General features: G+C 43.1%; 1 protein-coding gene across 3 annotated transcripts in view; it reads right to left on the reverse strand.

The window, feature by feature from the left end:
* Positions 1 to 26705, reverse strand: part of LOC124804604 (UHRF1-binding protein 1-like) — a 433274-nt gene that overhangs the window by 40707 nt on the left and 365862 nt on the right. For 2 of the 3 annotated variants that reach the window (XM_047264799.1, XM_047264798.1), the window contains 2 exons: positions 14943 to 15188; positions 226 to 415 (listed from right to left, as the gene is read on the reverse strand). In XM_047264799.1, the coding sequence (XP_047120755.1) occupies positions 226 to 415; positions 14943 to 15188 (436 nt within the window). Of the gene's footprint in view, positions 1 to 225; positions 416 to 14942; positions 15211 to 26705 lie in introns of those variants that run through there. The other variant, XM_047264802.1, reaches the window with a different exon arrangement.

Raw genomic sequence — 26705 nt, forward strand, 5'->3', positions numbered from 1 at the left:
TGAAACTAGATACAGGACCTCAAATGAAGAAAACATAAAGAGGCTGGCTATGGTTTTCTTCCAGTTTATGCTATTTTACCTGAACTAGTACTTGAGAAAATCAGAACCATAAGGGCTGAAAATCCAGGATAACTATTAAATCCCTATTATTTCTAGCACAGATCAGTATACAAGATAATTTAACACCAACAACAAACATCAAATTTTAATTAGAATACTACTCACCAATGTTAGTATTGACACTCTTGCTCATTCCTGAAATATCACTTCTTGATTCCACAGTCAAAACTCTGTTGCTGTCATTTTTTAACAATATATCAACTATCTTTAAGTTCACTGGAACAGGGCTGGGAGAAGTTATGCTAGAAGGCGGGCGATCATCATTCAATTGCAATTTTACATTCTGCACACCAAACTGATAAGTGAAAGATACATAAAAATCAAATAGTTAAACACTGAAACATGTACAAAGTTATCATAGAAATGTTAATATGTAATGTTTCTTAAAATGTCAGATTAGCCTATCAGTCATATAAAGCAAAAAAAATTTAAAATTCCTGAAGCAATTTTTATGAAATATTAGTGTATTATGCAGAGCGTCCCACACGAATTAATACATTTACGATTTGCTTAACACATACCTATGTAATAATTCCTATATATAAAACGTTAATTATGTCTTTGTGATAATTAACAATACGCAACTAAATTAGAGGCACTATGCAATCTGAGTTCCACTAAAAGCTCATTCTCCTCACACTTTACACGCTACATGACCAAATGAGATTTATCACAAAAGCACATCTAGAAACTGCAATATTTCCTCTTTAATATTTAAATGTGCCACATTAACTTGTTTTCTTTTTACTTGTATCAAATGAATATGAATATTAAATCGAGATGACTAATAAATCATGAGACAATTTTGCTAGCCAATACTTACCTTCAGGAGGCGAAAGTGCTGCCAAAACAGACATGTAAAAGTAAATGTGATACACCTCCTAGCTTTCAGAAATAATAGTTTGTTCTCCAAGGAATGGGGAATGTTAAAAAGGAAGGACAGGTCACTTCGACTTGAGAGCTTTATCTGTGGTGACGACCAGGATAGAGGAGCAGGAAGTGGGAGGCACCAGAGAGAGCATCTAATGTTAGAATGGTAAGCACTGAGGCATTTTCAGTTCAGAGATGATAAGGACAGATTGAGAAGATAGGTGGAGGGGGGAGCATGGTTAATCAAGTTGCTCTACATTTGATACTGTGCTGTTTATGGATGGTGAATATAGAGTAAGTGGTTGTGGGTGGGTGCATGGGGCAAGTTATAGCAGGGACCCATTACAGGTGTAGGAACAATGGTTAGGGGTAATGGTCTGGTTTCACAAGGTTATTACTGAGGTTAGGAGTGTGACAGACAGTGACAGTGGGTGACTGGTTGGTTTGTGGGATTAAAGGGACCAGACTACTACGGTCATCGGTCCCTTTTTCCAAGTACTAAAAACACCCACAGAGAAGAAAAACGATTAAAAGAATAGAGCACAGACGACACAGAACAAGAGAAACTGAGACAAAGACCAGACAAAACGAACTAAAAGCACACAGAGTGTGACGGTGGTTGGCCGACCATTGAAATAAAAAGGGAAAAGCCAACCACATAAAACACATTAAAAAATCAGTTTAAAACTGGAGGGCAAAGGCCAGAATCAACACAAAACAATAAAACAGAAACACTTAGATTAAATGATAAAAATCCCCTGCCCGAATAAAACGTAAAACTAAGTCAGCCATAGGAGAGTCATCTGTTAAAAGGGCAGGGAGCGTGTCAGGCAGTGCGAACGACTGCCTGAGCACAGCTAAAAGCGGACACTCTAATAAAAAATGGACCACAGATAAAATGGAGCCGCAGCGACATAGAGGTGCGTCCTCACGGCGCAATAAGTGGCCGTGCGTAAGCCGAGTGTGCCCAATGCGCAGCCGGCAGAGGACAACAGACTCCTTGCGGGAGACCTGCATGGACGACTGCCACACAGTCGTCGTCGCCTTGATTGGACGGAGTTTGTTGGGCGTGGGCAGATTGCGCCATTCAGCGTTCCAAACCGAAAGAACTTCGCGGCGTAAGACTGCCCGCAAATCAGTCTCCGGGAGGCCAATCTCCAGAGATGATTTACTAGTGGCCTCTTTCCCCAGGCGGTCAACAGTCTCATTGCCAGGTATCCCAACATGGCCTGGGGTCCACACGAAGACCACAGAGCGGCCGCAACGCGCAAGAGTATGCAGGGACTCATGGATAGCCATCACCAGACGAGAACGAGGGAAACACTGGTCGAGAGCTCGTAAACCGCTCAGGGAATCGCTACAGATAATGAAGGACTCACCTGAGCAGGAGCTGATATACTCTAGGGCACGAAAGATGGCGACCAGCTCAGCAGTGTAAACGCTGCAGCCATCCGGCAAGGAACGTTGTTCGGAATGGTCCCCTAGAGTTAGCGCATACCCGACACGACCAGCAACCATCGAACCGTCAGTGTAAACAATTCCAGAGCCCTGATACGTGGCCAGGATGGAATAAAAGCGGCGGCGGAAGGTCTCTGGAGGGACTGAGTCCTTCGAGCCCTGTGCCAAGTCGAACCGAAGGCAAGGGCGAGGAACACACCACGGGGGTGTACGCAGAGGTGCCCGGAAAGGAGGTGGAACAGGGAAAAACCCAAGCCCGGAGAAAAGCTCCTTGATGCGTACGGCGATCAGACAACCCGACCGGGACCGACGGTCTGGCAGATGGACGACTGACTGCGGGAACAGGACACGGTAATTTGGATGCCCGGGCAAGCTAAAAACATGGGCAGCATAAGCAGCCAGTAATTGTTGGCGTCGTGACCGCAGTGGAGGGACACCTGCCTCCACTAGTATGCTGTCCACAGAGCTGGTGCGGAAAGCACCAGTGGCAAGGCGTATCCCGCTATGGAGGATTGGGTCCCGCACCCGCTATGCAGATGGGGAAGCTGAGCCATAAGCCAGGCTCCCACAATCCAGACGAGACTGGATTAACGCCTGGTAGAGCCGGAACAGGGTAGATCGGTCGGTGCCCCAGCGGGTGTGGCTCAAACATCGCAGAGCATTGAGATGCCGCCAACACGCCTGTTTGAGCTGCCGGATATGAGGCAGCCAAGTCAACCGGGCATCGAAAACCACCCTCAAAAACCTGTGTGATTCCACCACTGAAAGAAGTTCGCCATTAAGAGAAAGCTGCGGCTCCGGGTGGACAGTACGTCGCCAGCAGAAATGCATAACGCAGGTCTTGGCTGCCGAAAACTGGAACCCATGAGCTACAGCCCAAGACTGCGCCTTGCGGATAGCACCCTTGTAGCTGACGTTCAACAGCTGCAATGCCAGTAGAGCTGTAGTAAAGGCAGAAGTCGTCAGCATACAGGGAAGCGGAGACAGAATTTCCCACGGCTGCAGCGAGCCCGTTAATGGCTATTAAAAACAGGCAGACACTTAAAACAGAACCCTGCGGCACGCCGTTCTCCTGGATGTGGGAGAAACTATATGAGGCTGCGACTTGCACGCGGAAGGTACGATACGACAGGAAATTGCGGATAAAAATCGGCAGAGGGCCCCGAAGAACCCATCCATGAAGCGTAGAAAGGATGTGATGACACCATGTCGTATCGTACACCTTCCGCATGTCGAAAAAGACAGCGACCAGGTGCTGACGGCGGGCAAAGGCAGTACGGATGGCCGACTCCAGGCTCACCAGATTGTCGGCAGCGGAGCGGCCTTTACGGAACCCACCCTGACACGGAGCCAGAAGGCCCCGAGACTCCAGTACCCAATTCAAGCGCCGGCTCACCATCCGTTCGAGAAGCTTGCAAAGAACGTTGGTGAGGCTAATGGGGCGGTAGCTGTCCACCTCCAAAGGGCTCTTGCCCGGTTTCAAAACGGGGATGACAATGCTCTCCCGCCATTGCGACGGAAACTCACCCTCGACCCAGAGACGGTTGTAAAGGTCGAGGAGGCGTCGCTTGCAGTCCACTGAAAGGTGTGTCAGCATCTGACAGTGGATGCGATCGGGCCCGGGAGCGGTATCGGGGCAAGCGGCAAGGGCACTGTGAAATTCCCACTCACTGAATGGAGCGTTGTAGGATTCAGAAGTGTTTGTGCGAAAAGAAAGGTTCCGACATTCCATCTGCTCTTTAATGGAGCGGAAGGCCTGCGGGTAATTCGCAGAAGTGGAACTCATAGCAAAATGCTCTGCTAAGCGGTTTGCAATGACGTCGGAGTCAGTACAAACTGCTCCATTCAGTGAGAGCGCAGGGACGCTGGCAGGGGTCCGATAGCCGTAGACGCGTCGAATCTTGGCCCAGACCTGCGATGGAGTGACATGGAGGCCAATGGTGGACACATACCGCTCCCAGAACTCCTTCTTGCCTTGGCGGATAAGGAGGCGGGCCCGCGCACGCAGCCATTTGAAGGCGATAAGGTGGTCTATGGAGGGATGTCGCTTATGACACTGGAGTGCCTGCCGGCGATCTTTAATCGCTTCAGCAATCTCAGGCAACCACCAAGGCACAGCCCTCCGCCGAGGGGACCCAGAAGAACAGGGAATGGCAGATTCGGCGGCAGTAACGATGCCGGTGGTGACCGATTGAACCACCGCATCAATGTCATCACTAGAGAGAGGCTCAATAGCGGCAGTGGAAGAAAACAAATCCCAGTCAGCCTTATTCATAGCCCATCTGCTGGGGCGCCCAGTAGAGTGACGTTGTGGCAGTGACAGAAGGATCGAAAAGTGGTCACTGCCACACGGGTCGTCATGTACACTCCATTGGACAGACGGTAAGAGGCGAGGGCTACAAATCGAAAGGTCGATGGCGGAGTACGTGCCGTGCGCCACGCTGAAGTGTGTAAAGGAACCATCATTTAAGAGTGAAAGATCGAGCTGTTCCAATAAATGCTCAATGGTGGCGCCTCGACCTGTTGCCACTGACCCACCCCACAGAGGGTTATGGGCGTTAAAGTCACCCAGTAAGAAGAAAGGTGACGGCAATTGGGCTAGCAGTGCAGCCAGCTAACGCTGCGCGACATCACCATCCGGTGGAAGGTAAAGACTGCAGACGGTAATAGCCTGTGGCGTCCACACCCTAACAGCGACAGCCTCTAAAGCTGTTTGTAGAGGGACAGACTCGCTGTGAAGAGAGTGAAGGACATAGATGCAGACGCCACCAGACACCCTCTCATAAGCTGCTCGGTTCTTATAATAACCCCGATAGCCTCAGAGGGCGGGGGTTCGCATCGCTGGAAACCAAGTTTCCTGAAGGGCAATGCAGAAGAAAGGGTGAAGGCTGATAAGCTGCCGGAGCTCAGCGAGATGGTGGAAGAAACCGCTGCAGTTCCACTGGAGGATGGTATTTTCCATGTCTGTGAAAGGCATGACGGGACTGGGAAGGCAGATTACGCCGCTGGGTCACCTGCTGCCTCCGACTGAGCACCCGTGCTAGTGCTATCCATGGCGGCTGAGGGACCGGCGAGATCGAGGTCCTCAGCAGACGCCAGAATCTCCACCTCGTCCTCAGACGCAGAGCTGGAAGGTTGCGGTGGGGTAGCTGCCACCGCGAGTTCCTTGGGCTTAGAGCTCTTCTTCTTGGATTTCTCACGCTGCTCCTTGGGTTTAACGGGCTGGGAGGGCTTCACCGATTCAGTCTCCAGGACTGAGGAGGATCGTGAAGCCCTTCGACCAGCTGATTGTGGGCACTTACGCCACTGTCGGTCCTCAGCCTTCCCACTGGTGGAAACCTGGGAAGGGAGGGACCCAAGGGACCTCTTGCGAGCGTGAGAAGCCGAAGAAGTTGGACACTTTTCCGGCTTAAAAGCAGGGACGGATGTCCCTGATGGGGGGGATGACGTTGCTCCTGAGGTAGGTGGTGCAGGAGCAACCGGGTGGGTAGAGCCCCCCACTGGCAAGGGGGCAGGAGGAGGTGTACCACTCATCGATCCGGCTGGAAGTCGCGAAACTGATGGGGCGAGCACAGGTGTTGCAGCAGCGGCATAGGTAGATGTCATGGGCACAGGATGTAGCCGCTCATATTTCCGCCTTGCCTCGGTGTAGGTCAGGCGGTCCAGGGTCTTATATTCCATTATCTTCCATTCCTTCTGGAAGACCTGACAGTCCGGTGAGCAGGGGGAATGGTGTTCTCCGCAGTTAACACAGATGGGAGGCGGAGCACATGGGAGTATTGGGATGCGAAGGACGTCCACAATCTCGATATGTGATGCCGGAAGTGCAGCGAGATGACATGTGCCCGAACTTCCAGCATTTAAAACACCGCATCGGAGGAGGGATATATGGCTTCACATCACAACGGTAAACCATCACCTTGACCTTTTCGGGTAAAACATCACCTTCGAAGGCCAAGATGAAGGCACCGGTGGCTACCTGATTATCCCTCGGACCCTGATGGATGCGCCGGACGAAGTGAACACCTCGTCGTTCGAGGTTGGCACGTAGTTCATCGTCGGACTGCAGAAGAAGATCCCTGTGGAATATAATACCCTGGACCATGTTGAGACTCTTATGCGGTGAGATGCTAACGGAAACATCCCCCAACTTGTCACAATTGAGCAACCTCCGTGACTGGGCAGAGGATGCTGTTTTGATGAGTACTGAACCAGAGCGCATTTTGGACAAGCCCTCCACCTCCCCGAACTTGTCCTCTAAATGCTCCACAAAAAACTGGGGCTTGGTTGACATAAACGATTCCCCATCAACTCGCGTACACACAAGGAACCGGGGTGAATATTCTCCACTGCCTTCCTTTGCCATACGTTCCTCCCATGGAGTGGCCAGGGAGGGAAATGATTGTGGTTCATATTTCTTGCCGCTGAGGTTACACCTCGATCGCTTAGAGACTGCTGGCGGAGGCCCACCAGTGAGAGATGATGTACCAAGCTTCATTGCGGGTCATCCGCCCTGATGCCACCTACTCCGACCAAGGGCCCTCCCCACGGGTGCCACCCAGCCGCAGCAATAGCCACCTGGCAGGATGGCCATTGCCGGGAGTCCTGATGCCCCAGGGAGACGGGCATCTACTCCTTGGCATACATGGGGAGTTAACGGCGCAGGCATCAGTAGAGCGATCCCTGTGTTGTCAGGGGGCTACAACCAACAGGGTGCATGGCGGCCTCACCACAAAGGACTGGCTACCGTGCTGGATCTTAGGTGCAAAACTGTCCAAGGTCGTCGTCGCAGTGAAAAGCAACACTGCAGAGTGCAGCGTGGTAATCGCACCCAGGGATGTATCCTCGCCCAAGAGATGGAAAATGAGCGGGACACCATTGCAACGACGAAAAAGCCGGCTAAAGGTCTCAATGCACGACGGATACAGTGCACCATGTAAGGTGCCCTTCCCCAATTGGCTCGCTCTTCGGAATAATTTAGAAAGACGGAGGTCAAACCCGAGAGGGGACCATCACATAAGGCCGAAATATTTGAGACTCCTTCTAGTCGCCTCTTACGACAGGCAGGAATACCGCGGGCCTATTCTAACCCCCGAACCCGCAGGGGGAGACAGTGGGTGATGTGGTGAGGATATCGAGGAGATAACATCTCATTTCAAGGCTTGACGAAAAATTTATAGTATTGGCAGAGTAAAACACTGAAGTATTGAAGACTAGGGTGGTTCTGTGTGACATGATGGGTTTTTTTAGTTCCTTGGATGTGGGATCTGTATTCGACAGAGTGTGGGAGGAGATTCTGCTCAGGAGATTCGTTGAAGAAGTTATTGGTAAGTTGGCTAGGATGACAACAGAGGAAGTTTCAGGAAGACTTTGAGATGGTCATTGGAAGAGGTAGTGTTCTAGGGCTGAGAGATCAAACGAATGCCAGATGTTTGCATAAATGTGAGGTCACTTGAACAGTGTTTAGGGGGGGTTCGAGAAGGGAATGGATTTGAGATGACTGGTGTCTTTTTTGTAGATGAGAGGCACTTTGATGTGGGTTGGATGTGTTGGTCAACCAGTCCTGACATGCATTCAATGGGGGCTTTCTAGACAGCTACTATTTATGTATTTTGGGAAGTACGTAGAGAGAAGGGGTGTCGAGATAAGAAGAGGTGAGCAGTTCCACGGAAGCAGATGTGAAGGACTTAAGGTTAGTAGGATTTTCAGTGGCTCAGTTTGGATGAAAGGAATGGGGTGATTCGGGCCAATTTCGTATCATGGGATGTCCAGGATCTGACAATGCCCCTCTGTCACATACTCCTCACAATCAAGCACCACAGTAGTCGAGCTCTTGTATGCAGGGAGGAGGATGACAGTGTTTTCTGCTTTCAGGCCGGTGACAGCTTGGGAGTTTGCTCAAGTAAGGTTTGGGGTTTTGGTGATATTTTTCAGGAAAGATTGAGAGGGAATGCAGAAAGTGAGGAAGTTTTGGAATATCGGGAGGATGGTTTTAGGAAAGAGGAGGAGGAGAATTTGGGATTTGGGCTGGAACTTTTTCAGGCAGAGTTTGGTACTCACTCTGTTGGTAGTGGTTTGGGACTGGATGGTAAATTGGTATTTGCAGTTGAGATTTTGGGTAAATCAGAAGAGATCTTTGCCTAGGGTAGGGTGGTTAATTTGAGAATGGGGCTGAAGGTTAGGCTTATAGTAAGAATGGATGTCTCAAGACCAGAGAGGGATCTGGCAGATATGTTAAGGATTGAATGGAAGCCAAGGTTGTGAGGTATTTGAATATGATTAGGGTTATCATTAGGCTTGGGTAGGAGTAGCTATGGGTTTGGAAGGTTAAGTAAGGAGGCCTCTTCTGTAAAAACCAAAAAGCAACTTTTTAAAGGATTTTCTTTCTTTTTTTTCTTTTTTTTTTTTACGTATGATTATGAACCAAAGCATATATAAGACTACACGTCACCCTGTCATAAGCTTAGCTTAACAATAAATTATGGGCCATGCTCAAAACTACAAGCTAGAAACTACAGACTTAAACACTGAAAAATATTTAAGAAGCAAATTTTATCACACTGTGGAAGATATTATAAATGAGGAAGACAAGTACCCGATATTATTTTTTTCTTCATATAATATCTGCGTTTCTTTTAATGGATTCACGTGTACAACCATATTTATAAACTACAGAAGCAAATATTGGCAAATACTTAAAAAGGAAATGTTATTACAGTGTGGAAAATTGTAAGAAAGAGGGAGACATGTAACACCAATTCAGCTTTTTACATTGTAATACATCATTAGACATTGTGAGAGAGCAGAATGGGGCGCTACGAAGAACTCACGGACTTCAAATGTGGTCAGGTGATTTGGTGTCACTTGTGCCATACGTCTGTATGCGAGATTTCCACACTCCTAAACATCCGTAGGTGCACTGTTTCCAATGTCATGGTGAAGTGGAAACTTGAAGAGACATGTACAGCCAAAAGCGTACACGCTGACCTCATCTGTTGACTGACAGAGACCGCCGACAGTTGAAGAGGGTTGTAATATGTAATAGGCAGACATCTATTCAGACCACCACACAGGAATTCCAAACTGCATCAGGATCCACTGCAAGTACTATGACAGTTAGGCAGGAGGTGAAAGAACTTGCATGTCATGTTCGAGCAGCTGCTCATAAGCCACACATCATGGTGGTAAATGCCAAATGACGCCTCACTTGGTGTAAGGAACGTAAACATTGGATGATTGAAAAGAAGAAAAACATTGTGTGGAGCGATGAATCACGGTACACAATGTGGTGATCCGATGGCAGGGTGTGGGTATGGCGAATGCCTGGTGGATGTCATCTGCCAGTGTGTGTAGCGCCACAATAAAATTCGGAGGCAGTGGTGTACGGTGTGGTGATGTTTTTCATGGATGGGGCTTGCACGCCTTGTTGCTTTGCATGGCACTATCACAGCACAGGACTACACTGATATTTTAAGCACCTTCTAGCTTCCCACTGTTGACGAGCAATTCAAGGATGGCGATTGCATCTTTCAACACGATTGAGCACTTGTTCATAATGCACACCTCGTGGCGGAGAGGTTACACAACAATAACATCCCTGTAATGGACTGGCCTGCACATAGTCCTGACCTGAATCCTACAGAACACCTGTCATGCCAGGCCTCACTGACCGACATTGATACCTCTCCTCAGCACATCACTCTGTGAAGAATGGGCTGCCATTCCTAAAGAAACCTTCCAGCACCTGATTGAATGTATGGCTGCAAGAGTGGAAGGTGTCATCAAGGCCAACACCACACTGAATTCCAGCATTACCAATGGAGGGCGCCACGAACTTCTAAGTCATTTTCAGCCAGGTGTCCAGATACTTTTGATCACATGGTGTACTTATGTAGACGTACAACAGTGTTCATTGCCTGATCAATTTTTCCATCAAATAATTTTATATGACATCATATTATAATAAAGATTCTATTTTATTCTGTATCACTTTGTATTATTTGTGTGCATTATCTTATGTTATGTATTTGTATGTTCCAATTCCTCGTCATGACTTCAAATAAATTTTACATGTACATTTCGACAAAACATCCTTACAATAATTATTTGCTAGAGATGGATAACCACAGAAATAAATAAATACATGTTGGTAATTCATGGAACTCATGTAGCCTCTTAGTTAAAAAGCTGAGGTTCTTATACTGATATCACCGTACATTTATTCTTTTATGGGACGTGCAGTTGGGAACAAGAATTTCTTTGAAAAGCGACAGCAACATTCATTCAGTGAACAAGAAGTAGTATTATGCCATTGAAGAAGGTGTTCGGCACTCTGGACATACATTTGGAATATGTCTTCACAGGAGTTGATGACTCCTAGTGACAAACGAGATATTTCCAAATACAATTTAAGGCTCGTGTTCTGGAAAACTCCTCCTCACCCTTAGTAGGAATACTTCAAGTCTACTTATTGCATAATTGAAATTTGATCCACTGATCTGTGGGCAATACTGCTCATATATTTATGAGAAGATTTACTGGGCGACAGGACAAGGAAGTGTACAACACTAAACTTCAACAAGTAATGGCTTCCCTATTCTGACATACAGAAGTAAACTTGGACATTAAGACAAACGAAGAATACAGTCCACTGAATTTTTAAGGTAATTTAAATGATGTGCAGTTGCACTACTTAGTAAGAGTCAGACAATTTTTTTATTTATTTTTGTATTTTTTGTAACTTTTTTTTATATATAGCCTATTCAAAACACCCATACACATGAGTGTGTGTGTGTGTGTGTGTGTGTGTGTGTGTGTGTGTGTGTGTGTGTGATCAAATAAAGAACAATATTATAAGATAACATCTTAATATATATTACACAAATGAAAAAAGGAGCAATGATGTATAAAATGGAAACAGCATATCAACTGAATGGAAGAAGATCGATTAATTAAACAAAAAGTCAATTATAAACTGAGCAGAAAGAGAGATGTAGCACAACCAGGAAATAGTGGCTTCAGTGAAGATGGACGAGGCTGTAACCACACTGCATGAAATGATAAAGAAAAAGAAGGAAGAGTACTTTAGCTGAGTAAGCCACCTTCCTGGATTTGAAATTTCACCTCCTCTGTACACACCAATCCTACCAATCACAATTACTTCACTTTGACAGCTGCCATCTCTGCACACCAAGTCTCTAACATACAGTATGGCCACGTGTGAAGATTACGTCTGTAATGATAAGTATTTACTCTCCCAGTATGGCAAAGAAACTGCACAGCCTTCACACAACAAATAACCCTCCTCGTCTTGTACAAAAGCAGATATCCCCACAAACCCTATACACACAACTGTGGACCAGTCACAAAGGAGCACCTCCTTCATCATGTGAAACCATCCAAGCCTGTAAGAACTGATCTGTGTTCTCTGAATAGTTCTAACTGCCTCTCATCATGTCTTGAAATGAGAAATACTCTTCACATCATCCTTCACGCTTCCTGCTCAATAAACATCCCATTGCCCACCCCCAAAATCTGTCTCCATTCTTATACCATAACTGTTTCCAACCCCTGTCCTATAGTACATATTTGTGGACGACAGAGCTGCAAGACCTGCCTCATACATTTGTTCACTTCCTTCTATTCTTAGCCTGTCACTGGTATTTCCTACTCCAGTAGAAGCAGGACTACCTGACAAAGCAGCAACAAAATATATGATTTTCACTGCATCTTCTGAATAATGTTTTATATGGGTGGCCACAAACAAACCATATAATCGGATGAGTGGCTGCTGACAAACTGTGGTCGCGGCTAAACTAGAACACCCAATTATGGAACTTGTTGCTCAACATAAAGCAGTTAATTGAGGAACTGTTTCCCAACCCAAGACATTTTGATCCTTAACCCCCCTTCCCCACTGTTTCAGTTTTTCTTATTTGTGCAAGCGGAAATTCTCCTTGAAACTTATTCTTTGTTGCCACAACCCCTCATGTGTCACTCTTCTCTAGCCTGTTTCCTAACCCTCTCTTATTCCCATCCAATTTCACCCTACTGTTTCCAGCCAACAATTCTGCACTTCCTTTGTTCAGTTTCTTCTCCATCTACAGAGATGTGTCTTTCTTTGCTTGGCTCTTTTTCTTCATCTGTAAACTCCACTCGTTAGTGTTTTTCCCCATCATACCATTCTCATGTCCTGCATGGTACCAGCCATTTCTCCAGAATATACAGACATGTTTCTTAACTGTTGCTCTTTCTATGCTTCAAATGCACCTTGCATTTCTCCACCACATACCCAGTTTAAGCCCTCAAATTTCTCCACCACATATCCTCTTTAAGACTCTCTCTCTCTCTCTCTCTCTCTCTCTCTCTCTCTCAAACACACACACACACACACACACACACACACACACACACACACACACATGTGTATGGGTGTTTTGAATAGGCTATATAAAAAAATAAAATTACAAAAAATACAAAAATAAATAAAAAAATTGTCTCACTCTCACTAAGTAGTGCAACTGCGTCTCCAATTATGAATGGGACTATGAGGTTTCTGGGCATTGTTGTCACAAACATGCCTTAAAGGGACATTTAAAGCTTAAACCACTTGTGCATTGTTACTTTATTACTTTATGCTAAGGAAGGCTGTCAGCATAGGAAGTTGCTTAACAAATTGGGGTACACCACAAAAGTGTCATTTAACCATTTGATTGCTATTGTAAGACACAAAATATTGAACACCTACTTCATATTGGTCACCTGTAGTCAACAACACCAGCTGATGACCGTTACAAACAAATTATGGTTTGTAGATATCTCAAGGCAAAAGTAAATAAGCTACTAACTCCCCTTTTGAAGGCAACTAGGATGGTTGGGTTGATCCAAAGAGTATGCAACCATCTCCACATGATCAGTTTGGCCTCCAGGAGGTCCATTATGATTAGTACAACCCCCTTACCCTCCCAAAACCCTGACACATGAAGAAAGTGGACAATGAAACACTTGGAATGGAATCTAGATCACCTTATCTGTTCCAGTCATCCTGACATGAGTTTCCTTTGGTTTTCCCAAATCATTTCAGGAAAATACCATGACTGTTGGCAGAAATCATCTACAACTGACAAGTTCTCTTTCAGTTATTAAAATTTGTAACACATACTAAATCCTATTGCTGATTGTTCATAAGTACTATGTTATTTTATGTTATTCTCATACTGGAATTTCATAATTAATCATTTTATTATTGTTTTGCTTTCATTCAATAAGTTATGGATGTGTTGTAATGTATTCTGTGCCACTGTGTCACTTAGATAAATGTCCATTTGAATAAAAATGAAATTTAAGGAGAATAAGGAAAAACTGTCTTTAGAAATGGGTAAATGAGGATGCAGGGAAAAAAGCAGTGATCAATATGAGGTGCCACGGCATCTTGAATTTATTGTTTTTCCTTTAAAAAATATTGACTTTAATTTGATAACATACATGGTAATTCCTGTTGAGAAAATAGAAATTAAATGGAAAAAGTCAGTTTATTAGGGAATGTCGATAGTAGATCCTCAGAAATAGAATAATTTGGAAATGTTATAGGAACTGGATGACAATATAACTTGATTTTAACAACACTTTGCTCTAATGTGTTGGCATGTTTCTAAATTAATGAACTGGTATGAAGGAGAAGTAGGTGTAAGGGGATATTATCTGAACCATTTATGATTTGTGGACGCTAGTGTGTGTTTTTAACTTTTTAATTTTATTTTTGCTTCAATTGTAAAAGAACTACAACAAGATAAAACTCAGCAGAACAAGTATTAGGGGTATGAGTGCAAATTAACTGCAGTAAACCAAAATGATGCCTAGTACATATATTCGAGCAAGACAGTGAGGAATAAGAGAACCCCTTTACAATTAATAAATTCATGTAGTTACAGCAGTTGAAACAAAAAGTGTAAATATACACTAAAATAAATAAATATGAGAGGAGAAATAGCTGGATGATCATCTGGGGAACTGGGATAATATTTTTGAATTAACAACTCAATGTGTCTAAAAATAATTAATGTGCAGTGTCAGTTCTAAGCAATCCTACAGAAACACAAAACTTAAGTATATACAACTTGAAATATATCTAACATAAGTTGAAAGCAGTACAGAGGGGGAAAAACACATTACAATAAACAAATGTGTTAGTGAAAGGACAAGAGATGAGGTGAGCAAATAAAGGATTGGCCAATGTGGCACAATCTACTGTATGTTAAGCAGACAGCATCAGGATACAGGCAACAGTACCTGGATGGAAAATTTTAGAAAAGGATTTTTTCAATCAGTGGATGATAAACAGCTAATTATAACAACAACTACATGAAATTTTTAAAGTCACAGCTACATTTAAAAATCAACAAAGCCAGAATATTAGTTAGTGATTTTGTTTCTTACAATCAGCTGAATAATAAATGTAAATAATAAAATTACAAACAAGTATACACTTTACAAACCTCCATGGGAACAGCTTCTGGTATAATTTCATCTTCAATAAAATCAGCAAGCCCAATCAGTGAACTCATGTTCAGTTCCATTTCCAGGTCATGCACTTCACCTTGTAGCTTGTTCTTTCCCCAGGAGCGCGGATGGAGGTCTCTCCTTGGCTCAACAGTGTGCTCGAATCGCACTGCTACCTTCGGCATTGTCTCATCACTCGCTGGTACTTCTGCCCAAGCTCTTGAACGACATCCGAACTTACTCTGCAGATAAAGTTGATGGGAACTAACATGAGAATACACACTGTCCAAGCAGAAGAATAACTTAATCTGTCTGAGAATGCCAGGGCATCTTTTTTCTACTCCTGGGCCTGCATATTTTAAAACAATGCACAGCAGCTCTTTTATGAAAGATATCAGAGGCATTTGCTTCTCTAAAAAAAGAGGTACTGTCATTTAACTGTGGATTCAGATAGGAAGAATGTAAGTGAAATTAAATGTTTAATGCTTTGGAGGTTTGATGTGTTTTTGACAGTGAAATAACTGCCGTATGACGTATTCATATATGATAATGCTTGAGGAAGGAATCTAATATATCTTTTCTCATTAAACAACACATTAATTACATTAAGAATGTCAAGTTATATGGAACCAAAACACAAACAACGGATTTGTAATACAACACAGACATATGCAAATTCATCTGGAAGCTTTACAAATGTGCAATTGTGTTGATAATAGTGAAAACAACAAAATTTGTTTATAAAAAAATTCAAATGAACATCATTTTCTTCTTGCTGTAATCCTAAGCCAGATTTCATTGCAAAAGAGTCAGTCTTGTAACCCTTGTCAACAATCCTATTTGCTGGTATTTATGAATACCAGTAACATATATTTTCTAGCATTTATGAATACCGATAACATATATTTTCTAGAAAAATTATTTAGAACATAATGAATTAAGACAGTCTACCAGAAATAAATTTCTGCCTTAGGAAATGTAAATGCCTTGGCCCACTAGGTTGGCCTGTACATTGTTCATGAAAAACAAGCCACAGAATGTGTTAGGTTCAAGCACAAGAATATACAACAGTCATCCATACATATTATAAAAATGGATGCATGTATGTACATATGCTCCACGTATCCTCCTAAGTCACTGGACAGATTTCAAGGGCTAAAAACCACCTAGCTATCATAGTTTAGGAGATAAGACATCATAAACAATGAGATGTCACATCATGCATGACCTTTAAATGTATTATTTCTGTGCTACCAAATGTATTTGAAAATAAATTTCACAGGCAGTAACTACATATGCTGCTACATGCACCTATAAAAGTATATCTTGGTATCACACACAGTTCAAGAGGTATGATGTCATAATGATTAAGACGTGTGAAAAACTGCCACATTGTGCATGACGTTTAAATTTAATACTCCTTTTCTAACTCTACTCACAACACATTTTGTAGACACTACCCACACATGCTGCTGAATGTACCTACAAAAATATATCTTTGTGTGAGACATGTGTATTAGGAGATATGATGTAAGAAACACTGAGATGCATGGAAAATTGCTGCATCATGCATAACCTTTAAATTTATTACTTCTTTCCTACTAACTCCATTTGCAGCATACTTCACTGACAGTGTCCACAAATGATGCTAAATGTACCTGCATACATATATCATTGCATGACACATAGCCCAAGAGATACAAAATCATAAAAATCGAGATATGTGAAAAAAGGCTGTATCATGAATAAAGTTTTAACACCTTTATTCTTTACTACTAAGACAATTCCACAGTTGAGCAACTTAAGGAAATTCTTAACACCTGGCAGGGTTTTTCACAGCTTTCAACTGTGAAGTGCAAACAGCTATAGATGAAAATGATAGCTGTAGAGACATTTACAGAATCACATTGTAGAAATGTGAAGCAGTTGCATCCAGTGTACAAAAATTGTCGAGGATCATGTTTCTTAATTTGGATACTGATACATTCATACAGTATGCACATGTCTTAGTATGACTATTTCATAATTTCAAATCTGTTTTTACAAATATATAGAAATGAAATCATTTTGAAACTTCACTACAAAAATGAATACTCAAGCAGTGTCGGGAATGTCAGCTAGTAAGACTATAACAACCTCATGTTGGCCTACAATGGTCATACTCTGAATTTAAAATGTATCGGACGATTTTCAGTATAAATCACTGGGTGGAGAAATGGATTTCCATTTGTCCTATTTTTTTCTCTTAGTCTTGAATTTATTATTTGATGGTAGAAGACCAGATACATATTTGTACATTCTATTCAACAAGTATCTGACAGAAACAGAAGATAAGTTACATCCCAGCTCTTTGATAAGACAAACTTTAAATTAATAATAGTAGTTCCCACAAAATGTTGAAATAGTTCACATAACAGTTAGGAAAATGGTGATTTCAAACATCATATTATAGTTCTTTCAGTTAAATATTATGAGAGTTGTTAAAATCTGTATATGAAAGCAAAACAGGGAGAAAGGGCCTACAACAAAATTGTAAAATTATGAGGAGACAGAATCATTAGCTAGTACTTCCCTTCAGGAGATGAGATCCTAAGTACTGCCGCTAGATGCACACATAATTACAAAAAAAGGTAGTGTAGCTTTCAGAAAAGTTAGTTCCTTTCTTGGGAAGGAAAGAGTGAAGTTAACGAAGGAGGGGCACAACACTCACCTCAAGCTGAGAGAGTCACCTGGCATATCGATGGTCTGTCCTTCCTTTCTATTCTTCCCCATCCTATACCTCTCTCCTCCCTGAGAAAGGAACTTACTTTTCTAAAAAATACTTTTGTATTGTCTATCACCAGTACTGAGACATTCTCTCCTGGAGTTGATGTACTGGTGGCCATTTTGTGTCCTTGTTATTTTATGGCATAACAGTAAAAAAAAATTCTGGTTTTTGAAGTAGTGATGGGAGATCATATTACAAAATTTAAAAGTCACAAACTCAGAAACATTGAAAATTTCATTCACTTGCTCTTGCAGGTGTATGTACTCAGTGTATCGTGGTTTGTCACAAGCTTTCAGACACATCTGTATGGTGTCAAATGGTTTTGCAAGTTTCCATGATGTGCCCATGAAGTTCCTCTCGATTTGGAATGCCAGTTGTATAAATTAACTGTTTAGATGTTCATCATAGAAATAATTGCCATCAGGGGAATATGCAAGCCATGAAACTGGCACTCCCAAAGTATCCAAAGTATGCAAGTATCCAGTGTACCTCAAATAACATAACTGAACTGTGCTGGATCCTCATCATAGACACACTAACTGCTTCCTCTTATTTGAAAGAGTGTATCATGTAACAAATCTGGCAGACTATTCTGACAAAAGCCCTTACAGACAGCACTTGTGAGACAAGGAGAATATGTGAACTTTCAATTCCAGCCCTCACGTTAATTATAAACTGCTGTTCATGGTTATTCAAATTTCCAGCCATTGCCCCATCTGTACACAAAACTGAAAAGACAAAAACAAATGATTGGCAGAGTGAGCTACAAACCATTGGCAGATGTGACCAGCTCCTGTAACACCCACATATGCTGAAGGTGATACAGATACATGAACTGGCTATGACACATCCTTCATTTGGTCCTATGAGATACATAACATGTTATGGCAACATGCTGTGCCTTGATTTTGGGACCACTTTCAACAGTCTGCAAAATGAGTCTCTCTTGATGGGCGTTTACAGTAAGTTTAGAAACATGTTTCTTTTTGCAACAATGTTTCCAACCATGTCTGAAACATACTTGAAGCTATGTTTGTTGTTCATGTCCCCGTTAACACTAGTGACAAACATTTCTATATGTGTATAAGCATCGTTCACAACACTGTGTCCAGTCAAGAGAATGGATTAATGATATGTCTACATCTACATCTACATCTACATGATTACTCTGCAATTCACATTTAAGTGCTTGGTAGAGGGTTCATCGAACCACAATCATACTATCTCTCTTACCATTCCACTCCCGAACAGCGCGCGGGAAAAACGAACACCTAAACCCTTTCTGTTCGAGCTCTGATTTCTCTTATTTTATTTTGATGATCATTCCTACCTATGTAGGCTGGGCTCAACAAAATATTTTCGCATTCGGAAGAGAAAGTTGGTGACTGAAATTTTGTAAATAGATCTCGCCGCACCGAAAAACGTCTTTGCTTTATGACTTCCACCCCAACTCGCGTATCATATCTGCCACACACTCTCCCCTATTACGTGATAATACAAAACGAGCTGCCCTTTTTTGCACCCTTTCGATGTCCTCCGTCAATCCCACCTGGTAAGGATCCCACACCGCGCAGCAATATTCTAACAGAGGATGAATGAGTGTAGTGTAAGCTGTCTCTTTAGTGGACTTGTTGCATCTTCTAAGTGTCCTGCCAATGAAACGCAACCTTTGGCTCGCCTTCCCCACAATATTATCTATGTGGTCTTTCCAACTGAAGTTGTTCATAATTTTAACACCCAGGTACTTAGTTGAATTGACAGCCTTGAGAAATGTACTATTTATCGTGTAATCGAATTCCAACGGATTTCTTTTGGAACTCATGTGGATCACCTCACACTTTTTGTTATTTAGCATCAACTGCCACCTGCCACACCATACAGCAATCTTTTCTAAATCGCTTTGCAACTGATACTGGTCTTCGGATGACCTTACTAGACGGTAAGGCATCATCTGTGAACAATCTAAGAGAACTGCTCAGATTGTCACCCAGGTCATTTATATAGATCAGGAACAACAGAGGTCCCAGGATGCTTCCCTGGGGAACAACTGATATCACTTCAGTTTCACTCGATGATTTGCCGTCTATTACTACGAACTGCGACCTTCCTGGCAGGAAATCACGAATCCAGTCACACAACTGAGACGATACCCATAGGCCCACAGCTTGATCAGAAGTCGCTTGTGAGGAATGGTGTCAAAAGCTTTCCGGAAATCTAGTAATACGGAATCAACTTGAGATCCCCTGTCGATAGCGGCCATTACTTCGTGCGAATAAAGAGCTAGCTGCGTTTCACAAGAACGATGTTTACTGAAACCATGCTGATTACGTATCAATAGAGCGTTCCCTTCAAGGTGATTCATGATGTTTGAATACAGTATATGCTCCAAAACCCTACTGCAAACCGATGTCAATGATACATGTCTGTAGTTCGATGGATTACTCCTACTACCCTTCTTAAACACTGGTGCAACCTGCGCAATTTTCCAATCTGTAGGTACAGATCTATCGGTGAGCGAGCGGTTGTATATGATTGCTAAGTAGGGAGCTATTGTATCAGCATAATCTGAAATCGGTATACAATCTGGACCTGAAGACTTGCCCGTATCAAGCGATTTGAGTTGCTTTGCAACCCCTAAGGTATCTACTTCTAAGAAACTCATGCTAGCAGCTGTTCGTGTTTCAAATTCTGGAATATTCCATTCGTCTTCCCTGGTGAAGGAATTTCGGAAAACTACGTTCAATAACTCCGCTTTAGCGGCACAGTCGTCGGTAACAGTACCATCAGCATTGCGCAGCGAGGTACTGACTGTGTCTTGCCGCTTGTGTACTTTACATACGACCAGAATTTCTTCGGATTTTCTACCAAATTTCGAGGAAATGTTTCGTTGTGGAACCTATTAAAGGCATCTTGCATTGAAGTCCGTGCCAAATTTCACGCGTCTGTAAATTTTAGCTAATCTTCCAGATTTTGCATTCTTCTGAACTTCGCATGCTTTTTCCGTTGCCTCTGCAACAGCGCTCGGACCTGTTTTGTGTACCATGGGGGATCAGTTCCATCTCTTACCAATTTATGAGGTATGAATCTCTCAATTGCTGTTGCTACTATATCTTTGAATTTGAGCCACATCTCGTCTACATTTGCATAGTCAGTTCGGAAGGAATGGAGATTGTCTCTTAGGAAGACTTCTAGTGACACTTTAACTGTTTTTTAAATAAAATTATTTTGCGTTTGTTTCTGGTGGATTTGGAAGAAACGGTATTGAGCCTAGCTATGACGACCTCGTGATCACTTTTATCCCTGTATCAGTCATGATGCTCTCTATTAGCTCTGGATTGTTTGTGGCTAAGAGGTCAAGTGTGTTTTCGCAACCATTTACAATTTGCGTGGGTTCGTGGACTAACTGCTCGAAATAATTTTTGGAGAAAGCATTTAGGATAATCTCAGAAGATGTTTTCTGCCTACCACCGGTTTTGAACAAGTATTTTTGCCAACATATCGAGGGAAGGTTGAAGTCCCCACCAACTATAACCGTATGAGTGGGGTATTTATTTGTTACGAGACTCAAATTTTCTCTGAACTGTTCAGCAACTATATCAGCGGAGTCTGGGGGTTGGTAGAAGGAGCCAATTATTAACTTAGTTTGGCTGTTAAGTATAAACTCCACCCATACGAATTCGCACGGAGTATCTACTTCAGCTTCACTACAAGATAAACCACTAGTGACAGACACTATCTTCTATCTTTCCTGAACACCATCTGAGACTTCGTAAAAATTTTTGCAGAACTTATTTCAGGCTTTAGCCAGCTTTCTGTACCTATAACGATCTCAGTTTCTGTGCTTTCTATTAGCGCATGAAGCTCAGGGACTTTCCCAGCACAACTACAACAACTTACAACTACAATTCCGACTGTTCATTCATCCAAGCACGTCCTGTATTTGCCATGCACCCTTTGAGATTGCAGCCCACCCCGTACTTTCCCGAGGCTTTCTAACCTAAAAAACCGCCCAGTCCACGCCACACAGCCTCCGCAACCCGTGTAGCCGCCAGCTGAGTGTAGTGAACTCCTGACCTATTCAGTGGAACCCGAAACCCCACCACCCTATGGTGCAAGTCAAGGAATCTGCAGCCAACACGGTTGCAAAACCGTCTGAGCCTCTGATTCAGACCCTCCACCCGGCTCTGCACCGAAGGTCCGCAGTCGGTTCTGTCAACGATGCTGCAGATGGTGAGCTCCTGCCTTCATCTCATAAGCAAGACCGGCAGCCTTCACCAAATCAGATAGCCGCTGGAATCCAGAGAGAATTTCCTCAGATCCAAAGCAACACACGTCATTAGTGCCGACATGTGCCATCACCTGCAGCTGGCTGCCCCCTGTGCTCTTCATGGCATCCGGAAGGACCCTTTCCGCATCAGGAATGACTCTACCTGGAATGCACACACAGTGCACACTGGATTTCTTCCCCTCCTTAGTCGCCATATCCGTAAGGGGCCCATTATGGGCCTAACATTGGAGCTCCCAACTACCAATAAGCCAACCCTCTGCGATTGCCCGGACCTTGAAGGCTGAGAATCATCCTCTGAAACAGGGCAGGCAGCTGCATCTGCCTCTCAGCCAGAGACAGTACTTAAAACTTGTTTGTCAGACGCACCAGGGAGGTTTTCTGATCAGCCTCTGGGGACGTCTTTCGCTGCCTGCCATGCCTTGGAACGACCTCCCCATCAACCACAGGCGAGGGCTCAGTCCCACTGCGGGCAGCAACTGGGGCAACCACAGTGGCAGACCGATCTGGGGACAGACGGGATGAGGTTGACATCCCCGTGATACCCAAGTCCGGCTCCCCACAGTGGTGCCCATTGGCAACAGCCTCAAGCTGTGCGACCAAAATCAGCGCCCCCTGCAGCTGTGAACGAAGGGATGCCAACTTGGCCCTCATCCGAACACAACAATCACAGTCCCTGTCCATTCTAGTCGATGTTAAACAACAGTTACTGAAACACGAGTCCATGCCTAGATAACGCAAGGGAAACACGCAAAGACTGTATGAACTAACCTGTACAAATGCCTAACGACTGCGCTACAATCTGCCTGAATTTACGATTACAGTAACTAAAACTCGAAATTACACCTCCTATACGAAACTCACACGCAATTTAAGTAAGAATCTACGAAGTAAACACAGAAAAGAAGCTATATACGTATCTTTCTGCGCTGTCGTCGTGCACCAACTGGGAGCTGAGGCCACACTGCATAATTAATACTCAACAATGGAAGCAGATGAAGACAAAAATGTAGGTTTTGTGTTGGCTGAAAAAACAATATAGCAGTCATTGCGGGACTGATATACTGCACGAGATGAATGTAGGAGATGGTGCTGCTTCACTAGGATTACATGATTTGATTTCAAAATTTTTCATGGCTATTTGTTTCAAAGAAAGGCACAAATTTTTCAGAAATACAAGAAATTCCTTTCAAAGTCAGCTCTAGCTTCAATTTTTGAAGCGTTGGTTGAAGGATTTTGCAAAGGTGATCCAATCATGTAAATAATGCTAAACTATATGTTTTATTGTACACTGAAATCCATTAATATGGAGTGTCGTTTTACCCTGGGATTTTTATACTTTGCACCTCACACATTCCACATTCTCCTCTGCCTTGTAGAGTACAACACAATGAATATCTATGTCTTGACACAACACCAACAGACTTTTGACCTTACCAAGCAATGCAGAACAACGTAATTACTAAACTCTGCTGCATGGCTGCATGGAGTAAGTCATAAACATAAACAAACACCAGCACCAGATAGTGGCATTTAGCAGCAGCAGGCCAGAGACAAAGTTTCCTTTGATCTGTACCAACAGAGTCAAGAATACCTGCTTTCATATTAACAAAATGCTGTGAACACTGATAGTCCAGCAATAGCTGCAAATAATGTTGTAAAACATGTTTCAGACACCGTGTAAATGCTGCTTTAGACAGGCATCTGATTAAATCTTGGTTTCCTTCATTACACCATTTGTTGTGTTATGGATCCTGTCTTAGCAATGTCATAATACACTACTGGCCATTAAAATTGCTACACCACAAAGAGGACATGCTACAGATGCTAAATTTAACCAACAGGAAGAAAATGCTGTTATATGCAAATGATTAGCTTTTCAGAGCATTCACACAAGGTGGGCGCCGGTGGCGACACCTACAACATGCTGACATGAGGAAAGTTTCCAACTGATTCCTTATACACAAACAGCAGTTGACCGACGTTGTTGTGATGCCTCATGTAAGGAGAAGAAATGCGTACCATCATGTTCCCGACTTTGATAAAGGTCGGATTGTAGCCTATGGCGATTGCGATTTATCGTATCGTGACATTGCTGCTCGCGTTGGTCAAGATCCGATGACTGTTAGCAAAATACGGAATCGGTGGGTTCAGGAGGGTAATACGGAACGCTGTGCTGGATCCCAACGGCCTCATATCACTAGCAGGCATCTTATCCACATGGTTGTAATGGATCGTGCAGCCACATCTCGATCCCTAAGTCAACAGATAGGGACGTTTGAAAGACAACAACCATCTGCACGAACAGTTCGACGATGTTTGCAACAGCATGGACTATCAGTTCAGAGACCATGGCTGTGGTTACCCTTGACGCTGCATCACAGATAGGACTGCCTGCGATGTTGTACTCAATTACGAACCTGGGTGCACTAATGGCAAAATGCCATTTTTTCGAATGAATCCAGGTTCTGTTTACAGCATCATGATGGTCGCATCCAGGTTAGGCGACATAGCGGTGAACGCACATTGGAAGCATGTATTCATCATCGCCATACTGGCGTATCACCTGGCATGAAGGTATGGGGTGCCATTGGTTACACCGTATTGGTCACCTCTTGTTCGCAGTGATGGCACTTTGAACAGTGGACGTTAAATTTCAGATGTGTTACGACCTGTGGCTCTACCCTTCATAACCCCACATTTCAGCAGGATAATGCACCACTGCATGTTGCAGGCCCTGTACGGGCCTTTCTGGATACAGAAAATGTTCAACTGCTGCCCTGGCCAGCACATTCTCCAGATCTCTCACCAATTGAAAATGTCTGATCAATGGTGGGCCGAGCAACTGGCTCGTCACAATACGCCAGTCACTACTCTTGATGAACTGCGGTATCGCGTGGAAGCTCCATGGGCAGCTGTACCTGTACACGCCATCCAAGCTCTGTTTGACTCAATGCCCAGGCGTATCAAGGCCATTATTAAGGCCAGAGGTGGTTGTTCTGGGTACTGATTTCTCAGGATCTATGCACCCAAATTGTGTGAAAATGTAATCACATGTCAGTTCTAGTATAATATATTTGTCCAATGAATACCCATTTATCATCTGCATTTCTTCTTCTTGTAGCAGTTTTAATGACCAATAGTATAAAATTCAACAGGGATTGTATAGTTAAGTCTAATTCCCATATGAAAATGCTATTTTATTCTCAACTGTGCAGTTTTAGTTCCACTGCCATTTGCATGCCCATAGACTGAAATCATATCTGTCAGAGTACTAAGTATATAACCTAAATAAACCGATCAATTACCAGGCAATTCACCCCCCCCCTCCCCCCCCCCCCCCCACCACCACCACGACCACCACCAATGCATACGTAAAATGTTCAAAACAGATCATCGCAAATGCACAAAAATTGCAAGTCAAATGTGACTCTTAATCAACACTTCGCCATCCGTGATACCATGAAAGTATTGTGAGACTGACCTGTATCAATGGTATCACTCAACCACCTTATGAAATTAATTTAGTTTTTGGATATTTTTTCAACACAGAGTGAATGTAAACTTTGATTGATAATTAACAAATAGTGGTTTTACAGACATATGTTTAAATGAACTACTTCCTTTTTGAAAGATTTTTGTAGAAGCATAAACATATTGTGAATTGATGTGGACATTATTGGTACTGGAATCAAGTTGTTAAAAGACACACCAAGCAAACTAAAGTGATGGCCGATATTAAGGATGCATCACCAAAACATTACATGAAATATGTACACATGAAAAAAGAAAACAAAACAAGTAGTTTGGGAATATCATCACGAAAAGTACGAACAGGCAAATCTACACATCAAGGACAAATGTGGAAACTCTAACTAGCCTACACAACATCACGAGTGAAGTAAAACAAGAGAGACCTTTTCAAAAATATTAAGTTATAACACAATAGAACTGTTCTCAAACCAATAATTTTATACACAGCTTAAAATGTTTTCCTGAATTGTATAAACAAGAGTTAAAAAATTACATAATTATTTTAGTACACTATTACAAGAATGAGAGAACAGTAAACCCAAGGAAGTATTAAGCCTGAAAAGAAAAAGAGTAATGCTGCAAAATCGACAGTGTTCAGTGGGATAAACTTACATGAACAACCAGATGCATGACAAGGTGCCTTTCAAGCAAAGGAGAGCAAACAGGTTCACTTGAAAAGAATAAGAAAACTCTGAGTAAAAAGAAAGAAAAGTTCACAGCAAAGTTGAATGATTTTTGTAATGAGAAATCACAGCCTAGATCATGAATTCTATTGTAGTAACATGTTTCAGCCAAATCAGGCCATTCCAAAATTTGGAGAGGATGACAGCTATCACAAGCATTAGCTGGTGCACATTGTCAAATCTTAGCATTCACCAATTCATGATGGTCGTAACTACCATCCTCTCCATAATTTGTACAGAGCGATGTGGTGCAGTGGTTAACACGCTGGACTCGCATTCGGGAGGACTACGGTTCAAACATGCGTCCAGCCATCCTGATTTGGATTTTCCATGATCTCCCTAAACCACTTCAGGCAAATGCCAGGATAGTTCCTGTGAAAGGGTACAGCCGATTTCCTTCCCCATCCTTCCCTAATCTGAGCTTGTGCTCTGTCTCTAATGACCTCGTTGTCGACAGGACCTTAAACACTAGTCTACTCCTCCTCCATAT

This window comes from Schistocerca piceifrons, chromosome 7 (genome assembly GCF_021461385.2).
Source record: "Schistocerca piceifrons isolate TAMUIC-IGC-003096 chromosome 7, iqSchPice1.1, whole genome shotgun sequence".
NCBI classification, from domain to species: Eukaryota; Metazoa; Arthropoda; class Insecta; order Orthoptera; family Acrididae; genus Schistocerca; species Schistocerca piceifrons.